This window comes from Spermophilus citellus (assembly GCF_964194105.1).
Source record: "Spermophilus citellus genome assembly, chromosome: 12".
Taxonomy (NCBI): Eukaryota; Metazoa; Chordata; class Mammalia; order Rodentia; family Sciuridae; genus Spermophilus; species Spermophilus citellus.
Window position 1 is genome coordinate 29,800,574 of NC_138198.1, and position 26,183 is coordinate 29,826,756.

At 35.8% G+C, this 26,183-nt stretch overlaps 1 protein-coding gene across 1 annotated transcript in view; it reads left to right on the forward strand.

The window, feature by feature from the left end:
• The window catches only part of LOC308631830 (contactin-associated protein-like 3), a 220,887-nt gene that overhangs the window by 153,958 nt on the left and 40,746 nt on the right, over positions 1-26,183 (forward strand). Inside the window, exons 13-16 of the mRNA XM_081263326.1 lie at positions 12,133-12,333; positions 16,028-16,184; positions 22,116-22,243; positions 25,863-26,033. Of these exons, the coding sequence (XP_081119452.1) occupies positions 12,133-12,333; positions 16,028-16,184; positions 22,116-22,243; positions 25,863-26,033 (657 nt within the window). The remainder of the gene's footprint in view (positions 1-12,132; positions 12,334-16,027; positions 16,185-22,115; positions 22,244-25,862; positions 26,034-26,183) is intronic.

Consider the following 26,183-nt stretch of genomic DNA (forward strand, 5'->3'; position numbering starts at 1 on the left):
ATCCATATCTATTGAAAAATCCCAAGATCCATCTATTGAAAAAACCCAAGATCCATAGAAAAGTATTGAAAATCCCAAGGACATTCCATGATCAGTAAGGTTTTGGTGTCTTAATCTGTTTTGCTAACAAACTGTTAACAGGCACTACAGTTTGGGTCTTGAATGTCCCCAAGGGTCTATGTATGGAAGGCTTGGTTTCCAGACTGGCACAATTGGGAGTTGGAAGAACATTATGGAAGTGGTCCTTAGTGAAGATCTTCATGTCTCTGGAGACGTACTCTTGAAGAAGCTTGTGGGACCTTTGTCTCTTTTTCTTCCTCTTTTGATTCCTAGCTTGATGACAGCAATGTGCTCTTCCAGGCACTCCACAGCATTGCCATCTGGCACACCCACCAGGAACCCAAAGCATGGGGTTCTCCTGATGTTAAACTGGAAACCCCTAAACTGTGAGCCCAAGTGGGCCTTACTCTTTATACGTTAATTATCTCAGGTGTTTTGTTGTGGTGACAGAAAGATGACTAACACAGCAGACTTGGTAAGGCTTGAAAGACATTTGTTGCCACAGGGAAGACTTGGAAATTGATTTTTTGACTGTCCACAGTTTATGATTGTAGTGAACAGAAAGTGTTTTAATCATCATAGGTGAACATGTGGTTCAGGCCATGACAAGATAGTTGTATATAAAGTCCCTTTGGATGTACCACTGGTTCAAAGGCATTTTGTTTTAATGCTTAATCATATGGAATGATACTAACTTAATTTTATTCTTTGTAATTGCTGTTACCCTTCTAAGATTGAAACTTAACAACATCTTCCAGAAAGTAGAGGTACTTATAGTCTAAATGGTAAGACATGAAAAAAAAAAAGTAGATGCACAGTTTTTGATATCGGTTAACTTGGGCTTATATGTGACATAGTGATATAACTAATATAAGCTTAGTTTTCTTGCCATAAATTTAATAAAAGACCTCTGCCTATGGGAGAGAAAATGCAAAATCAGCTTGCTAATACTCTGGTCAATTCATACCCAGGGTCAAGGACTTGAAAATTATGTGGTGAGAATATCATTTCCTTCCCCAGGGTGACCAGAAGAAACATCTTTGAAAAGATACAATACTGAGGAGTTGCAATAAAGTGTCTAATAACATTTGACAACCAGGTACTGCTATAAATACAGCTGGGAGTGAAACAGAATAACATCCCAGCACTGTGGAGTGCACATTTGTGGGTGGGGAACCAGACATTAGCATAGTCAGTGAATCACATGTGCAGTGCAACAGAGGGCAGCAGGTCCCCTGAAGTAAAATAAAGCGAGAAAAGGGGATTTTGACTGTTGACAGGTGCATTATAAATTTGGATAGAGAGATTAAGAAAGCACTCATTTAGAAAGTGCCTCAAGTTCATTAAAAAAAATCCAGCTCTGAGAAAAACAGAGAAATAAGTCTTTAGTAAGAGGGAATTACCAAGTACAAAGGCCCTGGAATCAGAGGGTACCTGCAGTGTTTGGAAGGCTATGATGGAATGGGGGCAGAAGGTGCATATTCTAGGACAACTCAGTCCTAGTGTATGAGAACTGGCTCCAAGGTGTCCTGAGACCAGAGAAAGAGGTGAGGCCAACAGATCCAGGATTGGGGGGTGCAATAAATTGGAGAACTTACAGAAGCGTGATCCTGGGTGGCAGCAAGACCAATTAAGATAAAAGTGACTTCATCAAAGCCAAATTATATCTGGCTTATCTTAAGCTAGGAATCAGGCACACTCCTTGTGCCAGGGCTTAGTTATAAAGTTCTAAATGCAATTAAAATGTTTCTATTTGTAGCATCCTGGGTTAACTATACAGGAAAACCCAACTGGGTTAACCTGACACAGTCATGGTGGTAGTGATTCAAGATGGCAGCAGCCATGTTATTCCTTCAGTGGCCCTTCCCTCACGTCATTTGGCTATAAAGGGGCATGCTGGGGATGCACAACAGTAGCGTGGTTCATGCTTTGAGCCACTATTTCATGCCTTTTCTGGAAGCAAGACCAGCTAAGATGTTGCTTTAGTTATTGAGCCAAGCTGGGCATTTGTAGGTTAATTTGGAGCTAGAGAGAAGGTAAGAACTGTTGGCATCAGAAGTTATGGACCAGATATCAGTCCAGAGAAAGGAAGGAACAAAAACCAAATTACTCCATTGTCTTATCTGATCCCAGGTAGGTATAGACATATCAAAGGAGATGGAGACCACTTGGGAGGGAACATATTTGAATAGGAAGCCCAGAATTCCAGTTTTGAATATATAAACTGAGGATCTGTTGATTATAAGAACATGAATAATAGGTACCCTTAAAACCCAGAGAGTAGTCATGACATCCTTGGCAGTGGGGATTTAAATATATATATATATACACACACACACACATACATACATAGATGTGACTTTATAAGTTAATTTATACTGGCTCCCACTGCTTGTGACCTCAGTGGGGGGCATATCACATCATAGCTGAGTACTGCTTCTCTGGCTCTACACATGTTAATACCTCAAGAGGCACCTTTGCTTTCTACCAGTGGCTTCTGTGCAATATCCTAGGACAGGCTCTATTTTTATTAGCTTCCTTAGACATTCTACATGCAAGCAGATCTAAAAACTATTGTGCTGGAATTGAGGTTCTTTGATATAAGTGTGCTTAGCCTACCCTGTCATCACCCAAAATTAAAATGCAAAGGCAGCACAGAATGAGAAAATAAAGCCTATGCAGATGCAAAACCTTGTTGCAACTACTCATTTTGCTACCTAAACAACTGCTCTGTTGTTGTTATTTATGTAGTTTGTTGCTGATAAGATTTAATGATCAATCACTAATCCTTGCTGAGGCTCTCTGTTTCATTCACAAATGCAACAAGCATTGTTCACACATATTAATATAAAATATAAGACATTAATTCTGTGAATTATAGATATTCTGAATTTTCTAAATTTCATCTCTGAAAATCTTAAGAATTTCAAGGCATGTGTATATGTATGTAGAGACCAAGTAATATGAACAATAATTTAGTGACCAAATATTGTTGCATAAATTTTTATTTTCAAAGAAAACTATGGTGTTTTCACATATTACAAAAATGGACAAACATTAAGTATAGATTATTGTTTTATAATGCCTTCTGCATAATGTTTTTATGGAAATTTTTCATTACCTAATTCTTATATTTTTTAAAAATTCAGAGATTAGTAGGTTTTTGCACGTGATGAGAAAAAATTTGTAAGCCATTAATTAGATTTGAGATGAAACATCAGGTGTATCATCGAACACAAAGAAAAACAAAAACAAAAAACAGGACCATGAACAAGAGTTAGAAATGCTTCAGCAAAGATTTCCAAATAATACTAAATATCAAGACTTTTATTAAACTTAAAGCCAAAAGGAAAGCAGTGTGCTATTGATAAATGAGCACAGAGGCCAACCCAAAGACCAATAAATATCTCCAGAAACTATGCTACAAAGTACTCAATTTAAAGTTTTTAAAATGAAGAATTTTCCCATGGAAAATGCAAAGAAGGAAAAAAGCTACAGCTAAATTGTCCTTAATATTCAGTATTGTGGATGAGTCACATGAGGTGCCCTTTGACAATCTAGCTGTTGAAAATGGGAGAACTAAATACCTGTTCTCAAAGCTTGGAAAGGATTCCATTGTGCAAAGCTTACCTTCCCAAGGATGCTAAGATCCCTGTGGACAACTAAATATACTCTAGTTATTAGAAATAGGCACTAACACTTAGAAAAATATGCAAAAAAAACCCCAAAATTCTGAACTAATGACTAAAATTATATTCTTGGTAATAATCTCTAAAAATCGGGTGCCTTTTGAAAAAGACTGTATTTTCATACCTTTATTACAAACAACCAAGTCAAAACAAAAAGTAAACTAGTCTGAAAGGACTGCTGATGAAAGTATGTTGACAGATTGATTCCCTTTCTAAGAAAAAAAATGGAATCTCATTTTTTTGATGAGAAATGTGGTTTCCAGTGGTACTGTCAGCAGTGCCTGCCCTAAACACAGTGTAGCTGTTAGGTGCTCAGACACTCAGGTTATCAGATGTTGCGTCATGAGAACAGTGTCACAGGAAGCAAATGGACTAGAGTTAAGGCAGTGATTCAACTCTGGATTTAGGGGAATCAGATGGGGAGCTCAGTGGAGAAGCCAGGGGCAACTCTGCCTTCCCATTTTCAGATTCTGATCCCTTCAGTGTGCAAGTAATCTAGCACTTCTTGTTCTTTTTTCTTTTCTTTTTAGTTCTAATCAGGTATACATGACAATAGAAAGTTCTTTGATTCACTATATACAAATGGAGCAGAATTTTTCACTTCTCAGGTTGTGCATGAAGTAGAATCACACCATTCATATAATCATGCATGTATCTATGGTAATAATGTCCATTTCAGTCTACAGACTTTCCTACCCCTTTGTCCCCTACTCCCCTTTGCTCCATCTAAAGTTCCTCCACTTATCCCATGCACTTCCCCCATATGTATTCGCATCCACTTATCAGAGAAAACATTCAGCCCCTGGTTTTTTGAGATTGGCTTATTTCACTTTGCATGATATTCTCAAACTCCATCAATTTACCTGCAAATGCTACAATTTTATTCTCTTTTAATGCTGAGCAATATTCAATTATATATATGTACCACAGTTTCTTTGTCCATTCATCTATTGAAGGACATCTAGATTGCTTCCACAGTTTAGCAATTGTGGTTTGTGCGGCTATAAACATTGAAATGGCTGTATTAATATAGTATGCTATTTTTAAGTCTTTAGGGTATAGACTGAGGAGTGGGATAGCTGGCTCAAATGGTAGTTATATTTCCAAGTTTTCTAGATTGGTTGCACCAGTTAGCAGTCCTACCAGCAATTGTTCCTTTTCCCCCACATCCTCACCAACATTTATTGTTGTTTGTATTCTTAATAGCCGCCATCAGACTAGAGTGAGATGAAATCTTAAAGTAGTTTTTATTTGCATTTCTCTAATTGCTAGAGATGTTGAACATTTTTTCATATATATATATATATATATATATATATATATATATATATATTTGTTGATTGATTGATTGTATTTCTTCTTCTGAGAAGCGTCAGATTAGGCCCCAACTTTCTTATCTAGACTCCTAGAGCTCAAGAAATAAAATCAAGAATCAATAAATGGGACGGATCTAAACTAAAAAGCTTCTTAGCAAAAGGAACAATGAGGTGAAGAGAGAGCCTACATATTGGAAGCAAATTTTTGCTCTACACACATCAGATAGAACACTAATCTCCGGTATATATAAAGAACTCAAAAAACTTAACACACACACACACATACAAAAAACAACAACAACAACAACAACAACAATAAATGGGCTAAGGAGCTGAACAGACACTTCATTTTTAGCACCCATTCAGTCACTCTTATGAAAACCAAGGTGAAGTGTTTCTTAAACAGCTGTTTTCTATAATGGAGTTTGCTAGTCCTTCAGCATGATAGTAAGTATTCTCCCTTTACCCACAGGGATACATTCTGAGCCCCCTGTTGGATACCTGACACAGTGGATAGTACCAGACCTATACACATGCTATTTTTTCCCCATGAATATATACCTATGGCAAAGTTTAATTTATAAATTAGGCATGGTAAGAAATTAATCACAATAACTAATAATATGGGACAATATATTATAATAAAAGCTATGAGAATGTAGTCTCTCTCAAAATATTGTGCTCTCATCTTTTTCACTTCATGACTTCTCTTTGGCATATCTGAATTGTAAAGTTCACTATTCATTCACTTAAGAGTCATTTTTTTTTATTGGTTGTTCACAACATTACAAAGCTCTTGACATATCATATTTCGTACATTAGATTGAAGTGGGTTATGAACCCCCAATTTTACCCCAAATGCAGATTACAGAATCACGTCGGTTACACATCCACAATTTTACATAATGCCCTATTAGTAATTGTTGTATTCTGCTACTTTTCCTATTCCCTACTACCCCCCCTCCCCTCCCCTCCCATCTTCTGTCTCTACCCCATCTACTGTAATTCATTTCTCTCCTTGTTTACTTTCCCATTCCCCTCACAACCTCTTATATGTAATTTTGTATAACAATGAGGGTCTCCTTCCATTTCCATGCAATTTCCCTTTTCTCACCCTTTCCCTCCCACCTCATGTCTCTGTTTAATGTTAATCTTTTCCTCTTGCTCTTCCTCCCTGCTCTGTTCTTAGTTGCTCTCATTATATCAAAGAAGACATTTGGCATTTGTTTTTTAGGGATTGGCTAGCTTCACTTCATTATTAAGTAAAGTAAGGATTATTTGAATACAAGCACTGTGACACCATGACAGTTGATCTGATATTCAATATGGCTACTAAATAACTATTGTAGACACTCTGGACAGAGGGAAGAATCATGTCTCAAGCAGGATGGAATAGGATGGCATGGGATTTCATCATATTACTAACAATGAAGCACAACTTATAGCATAAATTATTTATTTCTGGAATTTTCCATTCAGTATTTTCAGACCACAGGTAACTGAAATCCTAAAAAGTGAAACTGCAGATAAGGGTTAGGATTTGGGTAATTATGTAGCAAAGAGGAGTCAGCTCAACTGTCTCACATTCAATTTACATTATAGTTTTCTTAAAACCTATAGGATGAGTGGTGTTAGACTTTCTGCTGTACTTTTTACATTTGTTTATTTTTACAGATTTTTTTTTGTTTCTTTCACCTCTATCTTCTTGCTAGTATTCCCTTCTCCACTTAATCAAACAGCTCCATTTTAATCCTCCATTTGATTCATACATTCATTTAATCATTCCACAAGTTTAATTTATACCACCAATTCCCAGATACTGTGCTGTTTGAGGAAGAAAATAAAAATAAACTGCTAATAAAAATAAACTGCTCTCCTAGACCTTCAATCAAGTGAGGTGAACACCTGTTAATTCATTTAACTCAAACACTTCAAGAATACTATACATTTTTGTATTTGCTATGTTCATACAAGTTTGCTATAGGAAATTTGATAACAGAGGCCCTGAGTGTGGGTGCAGTCACAATTAAACTGCTGGTGAAGGCACCTTTGTTGCAACAGATATTTTCATTGCTTGGACAGTGTCCTGGTTGTTTCCGTTCTCTCTTTTTTCATCACAAAAATTGAGACTGGCAATGTGCATAGCATCATTAAACATTCATTGTGTTTTGTTTGCAAATGTTACTTGTTTTACAGATTCTGTAATGTTGAAATGTGAGGAATTAAAAAAAAATAGTAAAGAAAGAATAATGATTGTCCTGTACTGTCACCCCCACATCTCTTTTATACTGGCATTTGCCTGGAAAGAACCCTCCCCTCTCCTACTTGGGACAGCTTACTCTGGCTGGATTTCTGTAGCTTCTAAGAGTAGTTCCTAAACAGGCATGCCAGTATATCTTCAGAAGGGAAATGCCACAGCAGGTCCCTTAAACTGTACCCAGAGGGGAGAAATGCAAATACTGCAGGGAAGTTTATTTTGCTGTTCTTTCTTCCAACGAACAAAATGCAACAGCCTTACCATTAAATGAGATTTGATGAACAATAAAAATACAAATGCTAAGAACCTGGCTAGGTCAACAGCCTACCTGAGAGTTGCCTTAATAGTCTAACATGTCTAGAATAATAACTTTAAGTCTTAGACACCTCTTGCCCCAGTCTCTTCATTTACTAAACATAGAAATTGAGGCTCAGAGAAATTCATTTTTTTTTTACTTTTCCAAGATGATAAATAATAATTCATACTTTCTATTGATGATGGCATAGTGTTCTGTCTATATCTAATTTTATAAGTGTATACACAATGTTCTCTATGAACAAATGATTTTTGTTCGATGTGACTTAGAAACTGAAATGACATGCCTTTCAATGTCATGGGAATGAGGCTGTGAAGAACAGAAATCTTTTTTTTTTTAGAAAGAGAAAATTTTTTTAATATTTATTTTTTAGTTTTCGGTGTACACATCTTTATTTTATTTTTATGTGGTGCTGAGGATTGAACCCAGTGACTTGTGCATGCCAGCCGAGCGCACTACAGCTTGAGCCACATTCCCAGCCCCAGAAATCTTTTTAAGTGAACTTTCAGGAGAGAGCTGTTGATGCTGTGGAGTGGTAGGGATCTAGGTACATCTCACTGAATCTTCCTGTGTTGAAAATATTCAGATAAATCATGGAAAATCCCAAGACTCCACAACAAGAATGACAGTCCCCTAATATAAATACTGATCAAAAGGACCCACATTTGTGGAGCCATGACACCCTGGGCTTTCCCAGGACTCTGGGATCTGAGCTGCGCTCTGAAGGCCATCACTAGGAGCCTGAAAACTATCACTTAGAGCTGGTAGCCCTCCAACTCAGTAAGGCACAGATACCAAATCATCCTTGGCTTTGACAAATGGACAATGTGGTGGGGCCCAGTAACTCTGAGATTTAGGGCAGAGACAGTAATGGGTTGACCAATGTCTTATATGTGAACATGAATGTCCATGATGTAGTTCTGTTGTTCTATTTTCTACTGGAGTTTTATCATATGAAATACAGGATAGGGTTTAGTTTAGAAGGTACCTAGGAAGCCCTCAGACCTCCACCATCTTTGAACATCTTTCCTAATTCAGAAAGTTTGGTGACTAGCACTAAGTTGCCCAGAAATGTGTGGTGAAGTTGAATCATTTCATTAAGTTGGGCAAGTAAATTTTTCTAGGCCTCCATTTACTCATCTGTAAAGTAAGAGACTTGGACTTAATAAAAGATAACGGCCATCTCTAACCTGTGTTTCTCTCTGAATAGGAAGATAGTGGAAGAACTTTGGAGAAAGCCGTCATGGGGCTTCACTTCTCAGAGGCACAATACAGTGACCAACTTTCCTTGTACATGCAGGGTGGCTGCTAGTGATTTTAAAGTGTGCCCTTATTCATGATACTGAGTGTAATTTTTTTGAACAGTTCTTTATCTGAAGATATAATGTTACAAGTTACTTTATGTAGACACATTGCTGTCCTAGTCTTCTCTGAATTTGTACACCCGTTCCTCATTAGGGGAAATGTAGGCAGCTGGCTTCATCTCCAAGGTGGTGTGTAGACATGTATTGGACTTCTCTTTTAGGCATCTTCTCTTGACTCAGTTTCCAAAGTGTCAGAATCAATTTCCATGAGTGACAGATCTATTAATTTTAAATGCATCTGATTTTTTCTTAGTGAGCTCTTTCTTCTTTTTGGAGAGGTGGACATGAGCATAGCAGATGTGCTTAGGATATTTGCATACTTGAATGTGTAAAATAAACATGTTTCTTAGTCATCAAGACAATTTTTTTTCCCTGTAAATGTTCCTTATGTAGCTCAAAGGTGTATTACTCTGTGGACAGTTTCAAAAATTGGAAAGCAGACATACTTTAGCAAAATAAACAGAAGCCAAGGGATATTGTATAATATAGTGTCAGTGTTGTTGTTTGTATCAGGCTTAATCAAACCAAACCATCAAGTTAATTTAGCTGCATGTTTATTTGCCTGAACTTTAGAGGGTGGACTAGGTGCTGCCAGTGGTCACCCTGTATGAATGCAGATGAAAGGGGTTCCAGCAAGTTGGAGGAACATGTTTTCTTGTGATAGTTCAAAACTTCTTTTAAAATTTGCCCACAGTTAAAATTATTTCCTCAGTTCTATCTGGCTATTCAGACTACAGAGCAGCTATTTATTGTTTCAAAGTGGGGTTCTCTTAAATTCTTTTGTCTGTTTCCTCATCCTTGAAAACTAAATCATATTACGTGATCTCAAAGTTCTCTTATAGGTAATAGTTTTTGAGATTCATGAAAGTTATTTGTTGTGAAATGTTAGAGAAACCTGGTGTTTTTACTTGGGACCTTTTAAATAATCTCACTATAAAGAGCAATCATTTAAATTATGATTCTTTTTTTTGGAAGAATAGTTTGAGAGATTATTTTCAATTGTCTCCTCTTTTGTACTTGAAGGAAGAGATTTCTTTTGTTATGTTTTAATGATGCAAGACCATAAATCTATCACACTGACCACTAGCCTATATGAACTGTTAAGGCACATCGTTTACCTTTATTTCATAAACCATGAAAATAAATGATAGCATGGCATTGTAATTGATGAGCTCCCAAGCCTTACACAGTCTTCTACCTATTTTCTTTTACACTGTTAAATCCTTCTTGTGGTAGACTAGATAATTACAGAAAGTAAATGCCACCTCATTTATGTAATTTTTCATGAATATGTTGAAATACAAATTGCCCAGTGAAAATACAATTAAAGGGGAAAAACATACTATGGAATTCAAGTGGCTATAAGAATGCTCATAGCCTCCTTTAGCCAACAGAGAGGGTAATGACCTTTTAATTCTTTTATTCTAATGCCATTGAATATAAAATGGACTTTAGTCCTGCCAGTTCACAGTTTGTTCTGGTTCTTGCTAGTTTTCGGATATCTTGTGACCTTGCTTTTCACAAGCTTTGAGCCAAAGTTCTTTTCCCTGACCCTGGAGTTCTTGGATTTCTGTTTTTATCTGCTGCATTTCAGACCTATAAACAGCAATGTGGCTGTCAGATTTGTCCCTTGCTACATGGTATGGAAGATAAGCCAGGTACTAGGTCTCCACAGCAGGGGCAGGGTCCTATGGGGACTTCTCAGGGCGTTCCTTTTGTTTTGATTTTTAAATCTTATTCGTGTAGCAGCCATTAAAGAGAATAAAAATGAACTCTGTACACAACTGTTTTGTGTCTTCAGTAACTTGGAATTTTTCTATAGAAAGAGAAACTCATCATTTTATCAAGTTCACATTATACAGAGGTGGTCATGTGACTTGATGTTATCAAGAAGAGTTAAGGCATCTTCAAGTCGGTTTTATACCATTGAAGTAAGCTTTTATACCTTTATGATGTAAGGTGAATTGGGGGAGAAAGTGAGAGAAGTCAAAAGTTTTTTCTTCCATAAACATTTTGGAATGTATTTTCATTTTTTTCTAATTTCCTTCATTAAAAAATAGGTAATGTAACAGAAATATGTCAGAATTTGTCAGCTGACATTGGTCTCACTGTGGTTATTACCAGGAATAGGTATATTAGATGTTCAAATGTCTTGTGTATTTTAGTATTGACCACAGAATTAGTTGCTGATGCCATATTAGTCAATTTTAATCAAAAATGTTTATTTTAGGGTTGGGACTGTAGCTCAGTGGTAAAGCACTTTTCTATCATACACAAAACCCTGAGTTTAATCCCCAACACTGCAAAAGATTGATTTTGTATTATTTTTCATTATTATATAGACTTTTTTTCCACAAATGTGTCTGTTATACAAACATTTGATTTTCTAAGAAAAAGGTACTTGGGTACTTGATCTGGAAAAGATTATGCTTCTTAAAATGATAATATCTTGGCATTTGCAGGTAAATGGATGGAGTTGGAGAATATAATGCTAAGTGAAGTTAGTCCCAAAAAATCAAATGCCAAATGTTTTATTTGATATAAGGATGCTGATTCATAATGGGGTTGTGGGGGAGCATGGGAGGATTAGACAAACTCTAAATAGAGCAAAGGGAGGGAGGGGAAGGGAGGGGGCATGGGAGTAGGAATGACAGTGGAATGAGATGAACATCATTACCCAAAGTACATGTATGAAGACATGAATTATGTGACTATTTTGTGTACAACCAGAGATATAAAAAACTGAGCTGTATACGTATAATATGAATTATAATGCATTCTTCTGTTATATAATATATAACAAATTAGAATTAAAAGATAAATATTTATAACTTGTGGTATTATATCACAGAAATTCACAAGTGGACCTTTTAGCAATGTTGACTAAATTGTCAAACAGATTTCACCAAAGATAATTCCTGCAAATACACAGTAATGTAAATTTCAATAAAACTTCAAATTTTAATACTGATATCTTAAGAATTCCAATTATGCTGTTCTTAATCTCAAAGAGATCTGATGATTAAGAAACCTTAATTCAGATAAGAGATGCCTCTGATGTTCATACTCATTTCAGGTATTTCAGCCTAGTCAAGTTCTGCTTTCTCCCTCCCAACCCCTTTCTGCCCACAAGACTCTGCATGGACTTCAGTGCAGCACAATGGCTCCCACCTGGCCAGAGTCAAAAGCTCTCATGGAGAAAGCCCACAGCCTGTGATTTTCAAGTACATGGCCAGCATGGACCAACTCCAGGCCCTAATTGACCAGGCAGACCACTGCCAACAGGAGCTAGCTTTCCACTGCAGGAAGTCAAGGCTTTCAGCTCACCTTGGTAAGTCATCAGCCATTTCAGACTTTAGTTCCCAGGAGTTTGCAGCAAGCAGGTGTAGATTCATGAGACTCCTGTATCCACAGCACCACGGTCACAGCCTGGAAAGTACAGAAATGCTTTTCCCTGGGGACAAAGAGCCAAGGCAGTAGTTGCTCTACTTTGCTGAAAGCTTGAGTGGTCTGAAGTTTCTTCCCAGGCTCACTTGGGCAACTGAGCAATAAAGATGTTTGATGAGGCCCTTGTTCATACATTATGAGGGGCAGCATTGCCTCACTGTGTTTTGTCTCAGGAAAGATTGCTAACAGCATGGCTTAGTTATTTGAAGGTGATTATTCCATGAGATTCTCTCTCAGACTGAATGCAACTAGTATCTTGGATAATTGCTAATTAGAGAAAAGAGTTGGTGTCCTACAGTTCTTTTAGGACTCAAGGTAATTCTGCTGATAGCTGATTATTTATTTTTAATCCACACTGGAAAATTCTGTTATGGGTTTTATATCTTCTCCCTTTGAAGCCATTCAATTTGTGAATATGTCTAACCCTGCTGCCTTCATGAAACTTCTTTGGTTTTCTGGAGGCTGGTCTGCCTTCTCTGATCAGGCATGCTGGGGAGTGGTAGGCAGAATTCTCTGAGGTCATGTTTCAAGTCTGTCACTCAGCATCTGTGGGTTTGAACTATTCTTTAATAGTTCTGAATCTATAGAGCTAAGACACTCATCTCTCTAAGACTTAGTAGTGCAGCATCTATAAAGCGTGTGAAATAAATACTATTTATTCACAACTCTGTAGTGTATTGAATTTATACTTAGAGCTAGGAGGCCTAGTACTTATTGTTAGTCCATTGCTACCATATAGATCACTGAACTAAGATTGTATATTACCAAAAGGATGAGAAAGTTGGCTCCTAGATTAAATCAGTGACATAAAACAATCAAAGTTGGGCCATTTAACCAGAGAAAATGAGGCAAATGAAGTAGTGTTTTTTTTTTTTTTGACTGTTAGTTAACCAATAACAATCAGAAAAAAAAAATCACCCAGTGAGTCTGGGAGTAAAACTCATGTATTCCCATCATATGGTCTATTCCAGAAGTGGAGAATTGCCTAGATAGTAAAGAATTTCTACTTGAAGAGGTGGTGTTTTTCTAGTGATCTGCACATGTTTATTTGATTGTTGCCCTTCCATATAAATATTTCAAACAACAAGAGTGACACAAATAAGTGTTTTGTTGGGCTTAGGACAAAAGAAGGACAGAGAAAAGAATTTTAAACTTATTAAACCCTTTCTAAAGAAAATAAAAGGAATACATTATAGATACTCAAAATTTGTGAATTTCTTACATGCTATCTCTGGAGAATTTTCAGTAGACACTTAATTCAGACAAATTCAGTTACAGACCCATGTATGTTCAGAAGCTTTAAACCAGAGAGAGATAAGATAGGCAGCTATCGTAGCCCAGTTCATTCAAATCATTACACTAATTGGCTTTGTGTCATCAATCAATGCAAATAGGTATGCAGAACATGGATGTTGCCCTTGTGCAAAAGGTGTAATGCCAACCAAAGCCTTCAACTAAAGCCTTCCTTAGAATGCTGCAGAGTGAGAACATCAAGAAAAACTCCAATAGGGGGAGCAAATAGCATCAGGTTAGAGGGGCAAATGGCATTCAAGATACAGATACATTTCATTTCCAGAAATTTTTATGAAACAAATTCTCAGAAAGTATTAGGAACCAATACCTCGATTAATCACAAGTAGAGACTCGGGAACAGCAAGATGGGCCATAGTTTAGTCGTATTTTTGTTGTTTGGTTTTGCAACTTACCTGGAAGGAAAGGTTAGGCACCAAGAAGGTGAGTCTTCTCAGTTCCAAATAAAGAACCAAGCCATGACATAGGGGGAAAAGAAGAAAAAAAAAGAATAAACATGTGTCTCTAAGCAATTTTTAACACACAATAGGGAATTTCAGCCTGGTGCAGTAGCACATGCCACTGGGAAATGGCTCAGGAGGCTAAGGAAGGAGGATCAGAAATTCAGAGCCAGCCTCAGCAAAAGCAAGGCACTAAGCAACTCAGCGAGACCCTGTCTCTAGATATAATACCAAATAGGGCTGGGGATGTGGCTCAGTGGTTGAGTGCCCCTGAGTTTAATCCCCGCTATCCCTCCTCCTCCCCCGCCAAAATAGGGAATGTCAGTGTTATAAAGACATTTTTTGTCTTCTAGCATCTTCCAGGTCTTTGTATTAGAAAGTTTCAAAGGATACAACCATGGGTGGCTGAAAAGGAAGTGTGACAGTGTTGATGCTGTGGGAAAATATTCAGTTACCACATTGTGAATGAATACTAAGGTGACTGACAATTGTACCTGTGGCCAAAATACTTGAGGAAGTAGAACAGTATACTTTGTCCATTGATTCCTTACTTATTCCTCTTCATTTCAGCCTCTGATTCCTTTTGATGTCTTTTTAAATCATTCCCTATATAAATTCTCTTGGTCACTCAAATAAATCTTGAATGGAGCCAAAGACATTCTGTACTTTTAAAAACATTCTTTTGTTCCTAATTTATGAATAAAATTATAAACTCCAATACAAACACAAAATTGTGTATATATATATATATATATATATATATATATATGGTTTTTTTGCTGTTAATCTGTGAAAGAATGAATGTTGAATAATTGTTTTTTGAAGTGGAATTTTGAACACATCTATCAAATATCTGTTAAAAGTTCTGCTCCCTAGAGATAAGTTTGCAACACTTTTTAAAAAGGAAGAAGGTGGTTGATACTGATTCTTTGCACATCCTCAACCACTGGTTCAGGACTGAGTGATGATGAATGCAGTTAGTATGTTTGCAAGCTAAGATGTTGTCAGCAGAAGCAGAGGGCTCCTCTAACAGGGAGTCATCATGCTGCTTATGAGTTAGGGAGAACAGAGGTCCCATTTCAGATTCTCAGTAGTGAACCAGTGGTGACAGCTGATGGGTTTGAAAGAGCATGCTGAAAATGACAAGCATCTTTGCAACTGATTTACTGTTACTTCCATTTTCCCTCTGGTCCTGCTTCTCTATGGAGGGGGAAGTGTCCCTCCCTACTTGCATACCACCCACTTTCTAGTCACCTCACCCTCACCTGGACTTAGCATCAAGATGAGCCCCCTTAGAGTTGAGGTGGCCTCCAACTCTGTGGCTGAGTTATGGTGGCTCTGAGCAAGTGGTGCTGGAGGACTGAGATATAATTGGCTCAGAGTTGTTCTGAACCCAAAATTCACCTCAAGCATGAAGGTGAATCTCCACAGTTTCCAAATTAAGAGCCAAGCCATTTAGTAGAAGAAAAAGCACAAATGTGTCCCTAAGGAATTTTTAACACACAATAGGAAGTATCAGTGTTACTTTAATTAAAATAGTAAAATAAACCATATTTTGCATAACAAATTCTTTCATGGCAGTTTAGTATCTCAAACAGATTTTAGATTCAATGTATAAATTAATAATGTATAATTAGTAATAATTCTCAATATTAATTTTTTTAAAACATTCAGGAGTCCTTTAAAAAATTATCCTCTTATAGAGTTAAAAATGTGATCACTTCTAAAATAGTCTATTTTTAACATTGAGGGGAATAAAGGAATGATATGGGGAGGCAGGTAGTGGGGGGCAAAGTAGGTGTCACCTTTCTCATACTTGTCTTTCAGATGGAACCCCAGTGAGCTGGTGGGTTGGAAGAACCAATGAAACACACACTTACTGGGGAGGTTCTCTGCCTGATGCTCAAAAGTGTACTTGTGGATTAGAGGGGAACTGCATTGATTCTCAATATCACTGCAACTGTGATGCTGACCAGGATGAATGGTGATTTCCACATGCTTTCCCTGTGCAAACTGTAATTTTTTTAATTGCTTAAACTGTGTACCTTAGGCAGATATTAGACAAGATAGTACAATAGGGAGAATAAAGAATTTCCTAAGAAGTTAAAGAATAAGTTTTGATGTGTATGACGTCATTCATCTAAGGCCTAAAATATGAAAATGATTTTTTCCATTTATCTGTGAATAATTATGTCTGTTTTATTTTTCTAATAAAACAAAATGGAAATACCAGATTGTTTCACATGAAGTGGAAGTACAATATCAGCCTTCTTAAAGTTAAATTGATTTTCCATGGCTGATCTTGAGTTGTTTTTTGACTCCCTAAATCCTTAAATGGCCACATGAGGGAAATCAGAAAAGGCCCTGGCTCCATGAAAAGAATATATGGAACTCTAAATTTTCCCTACAGTTAGAGGTCTCAAAAGGCTTCAAACCCAATGAAAAGGTGAATAAGGACAAATCTTCCAGTTAGCACATGAGATAGAAAACTCATGTCTAGACACCCTCATACAAATTTTTAATTCAATACATAATTTTAATTGCAATATATAAGATGGTTTCAGAATTAAATTACCATGGCCACAGGTTGGTAGCACCAATAGCTTGTCATAGAATTACAAGATATTCTTACTACAGGTCTGCCCTCCTCCTTAGTTCAGGAATCACAGGGTTCTCACAGATAAAATGCCTTGAAGTATAAGCTCACACTCCAGTATTACAAAACACACAAGAAAGTGGGAGGGTAGAGAAACCACAAAGGGGAGAATTGGAAAAGTAAATGTCCCAGATAATGGGTATAATTAGAAATGTAAAATAAATGTATGAGCTGATTGAAAAATAAGCAATGGAGTTGAGAAAACAATCAAATACTATTAATAGAGATAATTGCTATTTACAAAAGAACCAAACAAATGTTTGGAAATGAAATTATTGTTTTTATTGAAAATTTTAAGATTTATTGGATCAAATATTGGACACAAGTGATTTGAAGACTGGTGAAATGATTAATACATGTAACCAAATTACATGGCTTGTAGCACAGAGAGAAACAAATTGGGAACCCTGAAAGGGGTGCAGAGAAGAGAGAATGCATGTCTGGCTGAAGTTTCTAAAGATGGGACATAATTAGGAAGAGGCAATATTCCAAATAGCTAAGAAATTTCCAGACTAGAGAAAATACTGGAATACCAAGCAGGATAAATAAAAGCAAATCCATATCTAGACATACTATGGTGAAATTGAAGAACATTAAAGAAAATGTCAAAAGAAAAAAGAAAAAGAAAATGTTGAATGAAGCAGATATGGAAGAAAGACTTCTGAAAGGAAAGAACTGTGGAGCACAACAAGCTCTTCATAATTGGAAATAAAATTACTATCCATCTCGAAATTTTTGCTCAGCTGCTATTTTCAAAAATGAGTGATAAAAATGAAGATCCTCTCAGGCAATAAGATACTGAGAAGTTTACTGCCAGCACACCCCACAGGAGGAAGTTCTGAAGAACAGCTTTCAAAATGAAAGAAAATGACCTTTTAAAGGGAAAGTCTCAGATGCAAAAAGAAATATTGAGAAAAGAAATTTGTAAACTCAGAGTCCCCAAAGTAAATACCAGACACCAGGAACATGTAACTATTTTATATATAGCTACATTTCACATCTAGCTACATGGAATTAAAACATGAGAAAGCAGTCATCTAATCTATTAACAAAGATGATCATAATTGACAAAATAGCCAAAAGAATGTTGAGAAGTAAAAATATCATTGAAATTTGAACTTGGGGTATTAGCTTTAAATTGCTCCCAGTGTGCATTAGTTTTAGGTGTAATCTCTAAAAGAATAAATATAGAACAAATAAATTCAAATCAGTAGAGGAAAGAAAGGAAAAACTGGGGAGGTTGGGGTTGTAGCTCAGTGGTGGGATGTTGGCTGGTATGCTAAAGAGAAGGAGGGAAGTAGAAAAAAAGAAACAATTTTGCAATTCAGTTGATCAAAAAGAAGATAGCAAATGAGATTTAAAAAGAACAAGCAACACAATAAATTCAGAGTGAGATCATAGTCATACACAAGGAGTGTGACGAAAATGTCCATTTAAATCTAGATATGTCGAATTGAATAAAAAGCAAGCATATCTTATCTGTACTTGCAGAAATAATGAAACTTAATATTTAAAAAATTTACTAGGAAAATATACACAAAAGTAAGCAAATTTAATAACTCTAATTTTGGGGGCTGGGGTTGTGGCTCAGAGGCAGAGTACTTGCCTCGCACATGTGAGGCACTGGGTTCGATCCTTAGCACCACATAAAAATAAATCAACAAAATAAAGATTTTTTTAAAAAACCCTAATTTTGGACAAAGATGTTCATACTTTTAAATTTTACCAGAAAGAACTAAGAGTTCTAAACTAGTACACTTTTAATAAAAATAACTAAGAATTGCAAGAAGAAATTCACAAATTACCCAATAGGAAAAAGTTGAAATACACATCTATTAGTAATTGGTAAAACAGGTGGAAAATAATTAGTAAGCAGACAGACTATTTTGAAACCAAATTAATAACTTGATTTGTTATACACATAAAATTAAAGGATGCATCATTTTATCTAACACTTATGGCATAGTTTTGCAAACTGATTACAAACATCAAGCATTTTTACAAGAGTTAGTACCATATGGACAGTTTCTCTGTGCAACTTGGTTAGAAGTGAATAGTAAAAATTAAAAATACATATTCAAAAGAACAAAGATTAGAAACAACTCAATAAAGATTATTTACAGGGGGCTGGGGATATAGCTCAGTTGGTAGAGTGCTTGCCTTGCATGCACAAGGCCCTGGGTTCAATCCCCAGCACCACAAAAAAAAAAAAAAAAAAAAAAAAAAAAAAAAAACCAGAAAGATTCTTTACAAGCAATAAACAATATGATTGCAAATATCAAAGAAAATTATTAAAACTAATGGGAATGTAATAAAGCTACTGAATCTTAGAATAACTGGATTCCTATAAAGAACATGATACCATAAGAAATGTTATAAAAACTATTTGCAAAATCAACAAAAGGAATGACAACTTGGAATAAAGATTTTTTTTTTAAGTATGTAAGTTTTTTATGGAAAAGATAGCATAAACTTGATCATGAGAATTTAAGAAGACCTAAATAAATGGAAATAAGGTTCTATTGCCATGCATGAGAAAACTGGGTACCTCTCCCTCAAGTGCTTTTTTTGGTTTAATTTCAAACCACTGCCAAATATTTGTTCATGATTTTTTTCAACATGACTCTAAACTTTATATAAACAGTGGGGAACAAGAAGCTAGGACTATGGTGAATATGGAAACCAGGTGGGAAGACCTGACACACCAAACACGAAGCTTTATTTCAATGATGCGCAGATGGAAGAGTAAAAGTCAACAGAGAGGCCACGCTGCCAGATTATTGTAATTCTAGATGATAATTGTGTGGTTCCCACCCCTCTTTCACTGGAATAATTGTGAATTATGACATTGTGAATTATGAAACTTGACCTACCATTTTCCCCCTGTAGCTTTGTCAGTAGCACAAAATACTCAAAGTTCTATTTTACCACCAAAAATAAGTCCTTTGAAACAGTGAATGGTAAGAATTATTTATAGAGCATTAGAAATCAAAAACAAAGGGTTTGGAAATTATCTTACTGAATGTTTTAAGGAGTCTGGTGACCATGACAATTAGTATCATGCATAAGACATGAGTAGTTGAGAATGCCCTGTACTAATGAGAACAATTTTAAATAAAATTGTTAAAAACTCCTGCAGTTACCAAAGTACTTTACAAACAATAAAACTGTTATAAAATCTGTTCTAATATATACTACAAGCATTATTATTTGCTTATGGATTTTCAGAATTCTGTATGTACATTGTTAATGTTGAAGACAGAATTAAATTGTAGTTTTTCTTACATTGGAAAGCGTAGTTTTGAATGGTTCCTCTGTATTCAAGGATCCTCAATGAATAACTAATACACACATTTTTCCTCTTAAATGGCAATCACAGGATTTAATTTGCCAGGTTATCCCTAGAGTTGTAATAAAATAAGTTCCCGGACTGACTCCCCCAATAATGTGGTGGTACCTTCTAGCTTTCTGACCGCCTGATTTATGACAAACCAGACATTGATGTGCTTGTTATAATCTGCTGTGTGCTTCTGTTTAGCAGGAACCACAGGGGCTTACTTATTTAGTCTGATACTTTGAAATGAATTGATTCAATAAAACCTTTTTTTTTTAAATTTCAGGATATTCATCTTCTATTTTTCATAACACCATATGCACTTCCAGTTACTTTATTAATAATTTTAAGAAAGAATAAAAGTTTTAATAATTCTAACTTTTCTATCTTAAAAGAATATTTGGTAGCTAAATATAATTGGAATGATTAATAAATTATTCAGATTCATTTCTGTAAAGCTATTAGGTTGAACCATGTTAAATTCCTGGATTTTTTTTTTACCTGCAAAAGTGGTATTTTCTGTGCTTCAATTTGTATATCCTGGAGTAAGTGACAGTTTTGTAACTTTAGGAATTAAGAGTTACTAGTTCTACACAGATATGAGACATCAGAAAGATAAACTAGACAAAAAGCTTTTTTGTCCATAAATTATAAATGCAAATATAATTGAAGTCTGCAATAAAAAGTATGAACAGCTTAAAAAGTATAGAAAAATCTTATTTTACCCAGAGGGGAAGCTGTTGATTGCCAGCTTACCATCCAGGGTCTCTGGCTCCTTTTCTAATCCTTTCTGTATTGGAAACATAGATATTAATGTTTCCTCACTTATTACATTACATAATAATAATATAGTTGCCATTACATTTATGATATTCACTAGAATTCCTAGGGGCACTGATAATGTTTTTTATGTCCATATACCCAACACACAAAGCCTGGTAGATAGAAAATGTTGAATAAGTGTTTGTTGTATGAGTGGATGGTGATAAAGGTTGACAAAGGACTTTCTATCCCTCCTGTTAATTTTAAGAGTGTTATATCCTACCTTCATCTTGGTTTTGAGTCAGTATGATTTTTTGTTTTTAAATTTATGGAGTCAACAAGTAGGAAAATACCTAATAACCACAATAGGAATTTTTTAAAGCTTTACTACAGAGTCCCCCCCATATCTTGAAGATCCCAATAGATCCCTGAAACCACAGATAGTAATGAACACAGTATAGGTACAGATAGATGTATGTATACTATTTACAAACATATATGTGGTTTTTTCATGTATATAAAATGTGTATATATATATATATACATATATATATTTGATAAAGTTTAATTTATAAATTAGACACAGTAAGACATTAATAATAATAAATAATTATAACAATATACTGTAATAAAAATTAAATAAATATCGTTCTCTCCCTTGAAAAAGTCAAAACAAATAATATATTTCGACAAGGCAGACCGTGAGTAACTGAATTTGCAGAAAGTGAAACTACAGATAAATGGAGACTATTGTAATAAAATGATGAGGATTTAAATTCTAAATCTTGTCATTCAGGTATCTTTTGTCTTGTTTGTGTTTGTGAAAGCAGATTGCTCTTCTTTGCATAAGTTCTGTATTTAAATTCTATACAGTGGTTGACTTGGATAGAATCCTGAGCCACTTAATTGCTTTAAGAATGCAACCTCACACCTGCACCCATGACCACATATGAGTCTGTCCACTTCCTTCTTAGTGGTCAGGTTCATGAATAGTGACCTCCTGTCCTCAGATATATGCTTATGCTTCTAAGTGTTAAGATAAGCATTTTGATTTCCCTGCTATATGTATTTACAAATTTGCTTAATACCTCTTGAACTGCAATAAAACTATAATTTCTTATGTTATTCAGAATAAAGTTGAGATGGTTGTGTTTATTTCCTAGGACCAGTGACACAGGAGTCCTTTCCCATAAGGAGCACCTGCCAGTCACTCAGGTTATGATGACAGATGCAGGCCGGCCACACTCTGAAGCAGCTTATACCCTGGGGCCTCTGCTCTGCCGAGGGGACAGTAAGTAGCAGTCAGAGGGATCAAATAATGCATGGTAATATTTTATGAGAAATTAACTGCATGGGTTTATGAAAAGACTATCTGTTTTAGTAATCTGTATTTCATAGGAATATATTAACTTATAAAAAAGAAAAATAATTATAATGGAGAAAAAAGAGAAATTATATTACTTTTGGGTTCTGACTCTTTTATGCTGTATTTAAATAACACTACAGATGTAAAGACTAATGGAATCATCTGAAATAATTTGTCACTTGGTTAACAAACTTTATCTTTTCTTTTTTTTTTCCCAGTACTGGGGGCTGAACCCACGGGTGCTTTACCACTGAGCCATGTCCCCAGCCCCTTTTATTTTGTATTTTGAGACAGGGTCTCAAGTTGCTGAGAGTCTCCCTGAATTGCTGAGGCTGGCCTCAAATTTGCAATTCTTCTGCGATTACAGACATGTGCCACTATGCTTGGCAGCACTTTCTATACCTTATCCCACCTACTAATTTTAAGGCAGCAAACTTTTATTCCTTTTAGATCCCTTATCTAAAATTCTTGGGACCTAAAATCTAAAATCATTTTAGATTTCAGGTTTTGTTTTTGTTTTTGATTTTTTTGCGGGGGGGGGGGTGAGGATATTTGCATATGCATAATGAGAAATCTTGTAAATGAATCCCAAGTCTAAACACTAAATTCATTCATGCTTTTTATGATCTTATGCACAGGGCACTGATTTAACACAATACTTTTAGTTCACCTGCATTTCGACTGCAACTTACTACATGAGGTCAGGGTGAAATTTTCTACTTGTTCTGTCAATACTCAAAGTTTCTGATTTTCATTCATTTCAGACTTCGGATTATTTGATTATGTATGTTCAGCCTGGATTATTTGGTTATGTATGCTCAGTCTATACATGCCTACTAAGTTCTAAGTACAAGTACTTTGATGAGTACTGATATGCCTAAAATCCAGAAGATAATGAGAAAATGAAAGGGCAGAGCCCATTATAGGCAGAATTCTATGGTATTAATTAATCCCATTAGATATTAATTAATTCTGAATGTTACCCAGGAATTTTGATGATCTTAACTTTCTGAAAAACAAAAACATGTGTTCTATCTTCATTTCCATCCTTATGGTCTCTTCTAAATAAACTCCATCAAGGTTTGTCCTCCTTCCCTCCCCACACACTGCTCTTTTCCAGGTCGCCAGTGTGACCTTGATATTGTTAAACCCAATTATTATTTTTCAGTTTTCCTCTTAATGGACTGGCAAGCCACTTTGGACTCCATCATGATTCACTTTTTAATTCACTTTCCTTACCAGGCCACCAACATACCACAAAGTCTGCATTTTACTCCTTCCCTCCTCCCTCCAGTATTTATATTCACTGATAGGCTCATGTTGGGATGTTCATTGTTCCCCTCATTGACCTTGTCCTTCTCTGCATGAGAATGATCTCTTCCCATCAGTCTCTTGGCTTTAAATGCTCAGTAACCCCACTTTATACCCCAAGCCCAATAACTGAGCTTCAGGCTTGCCCACCTGACTGGATGATGAACCTCTGCTTGTGCCTTAATAGATGCTTCAGATTCACCCTGACAAAGCAGGGGGTGGGAAAGAAAATAATTTCTACAACTTTCCCCAATCCAGTGCGTGGCAATTCCATTCTTCTCATCACCCCTTAAACTGAGACCATTGGTCACTTGTAACTTCTCTCTTCCTCTCACACTCTTATCACTACTCACATCTGATTCATCAGCAAATCCTGTTGTTGCTATCTTCAAGAATGGATTGAGAATCTGACCACACCTCACCACTTCCGTTGCTACCTGGCCTGGATTATTGTTCCATTCTTGAAATGTTCTGCCTGCCTCTGTCTTTGCTCACTCAGGCTTATTCTCAGCACAGCCACCAGTGTGAATGAAGTCTTGTCATGTAAGTTCTCTGCCCAGAACTCTCCAATGTTGCCTGAATCAGTGGTCCACCAAGGACCCAGTAGCAATGCTGACCTCTAAGACAGAGAAATCCTGTGGAGCCTATGGGACCCAAGGTTCTCCATGGGGCCTGTACAAGGAATTGCTCTGGGAGAAAGTCCTAGTGTTTCTGAATGTTATGACTAATAGTTTAGATAATAAAAATCACATGTGAAGGTTTTATTCTGAATGAATTGATTAAATGATAATTTGAATTATCATGATAACTGATGCAGCATAATAATTTATAATAAAATGCTTAGCAAAACAGCAATAGAACTTTCTTAGCTCAAGAAAGAATATCTACACAAAAAGCTAGCATTGTAATCAATAGTAAAAAACTGAATTCTTTTCTCCTGAGATTGAGAACAAGACAAAGCCTGCAATTATGTAATAAAATAAATAAACATACACAGATTGAAATAAATAAAATTATATATATATATATATATATATATATATATATATATATATATATATATATTATATGACTGTTTTTACAGAAAATCTCAAGGAATTTAAACACACACACACACACACACACATACACACACCCTACTGACATGCAACAAAACATGTTTACTTGAAATCTATAAAAGACTGAAGGCAAAAATCAAGAAAATATAAATAAGAGGAGACACATACTGTGTCCATGATTGGAAAACTCAATATAGGAAAGATGTTGATTCTCCCCAAACTGAGGAGACACTTCTTCAAAAAGGATGTAAGGATAGCACAGATGTACATGAGAAGACGTTCTACAACATTAACCATTAGGAAAGGCAAATTGATACCACAACACACCAATGTGAATTGCCAAAAAACAAACAAAAACTTCTAATGCCAAGTGCTGTGTGAGGATGTAAAAATACTCATACATTGTTGACGGAAATGACAAATGTACAGCCACTCTAGAAAACTGTTTGGCAGTTTGTTTTAGAGTTAAATACATACCTACCATATGATCCAGAAATTCCACACTGGGTATTTACTAACCTGGAGAAATGAAAACTTATGTTCACCAGAAAAACTGTACACAAATGTTATAGCAGCTCTATTCCCAAATCTGGAAATGATGCTCAATGTTCTTCAGGTTGGTCAAACGATAGCATATCTACATTAGAGAAGTCAGTAGGAGGAAGAAGCAGATATTTATATGTACAACAATGTGAGTGGATCTCAAAGCCATTATACTGAGTGAAAGGAGCCAATCTTGAAATGTTAAAAAGTGCATCACTCTTTATACGACCTTTGGAAAAGGCAAACTATAAAGGGATGAGGAAGAAAGGATGTGAGTTTAGGGGGATATCAAGAGGGAGATCTCTCAATTTTGGTAAAAGTTACACAAATCAATGCAGATTAAAATCAAAATCAAAAGTCATTTTTACTCCTTAAATTAGAAGTAAAATTGTGTTTAAAAACAAAGACCATTTCCATAGTGATTATACTCAGTTATCCATGTCCAGAATCTTAATAATCCAAGTAATCACCTTTTGGCTATTCATATCATGGCTTCATGTCCAGAAGAACCTCAAAATGAAGACTTCCATAGATGAGTAATGCATTTAATGGTAAAGATAAATGCTAGACACATAAAATGCAATTATTGTTTTGTTTCACTATTACTTTCACTCTTTTTTTTTAATAAACAGATTCATTTTGGAATTCAGCTTCATTCAATACTGAGACTTCGTATCTTCATTTCCCTACATTCCGTGGAGAGCTCAGTGCTGATGTGTCTTTCTTTTTTAAGACAACAGCTTCTTCTGGGGTGTTTGTAGAGAACCTGGGTATCACAGACTTTATCAGACTAGAACTGCGCGGTGAGTTGCCACTGAGACAAAGCCACAGAATGCTCAGTAATGAGCAATAAACCCTTTAGTATTCTCCTTCCTAATCTGCTGCCATGCTTCCTTATCAAGTATATTTTTATAAATACCAAAATTCTATTATTTTTAAAAAATTCTTTTATC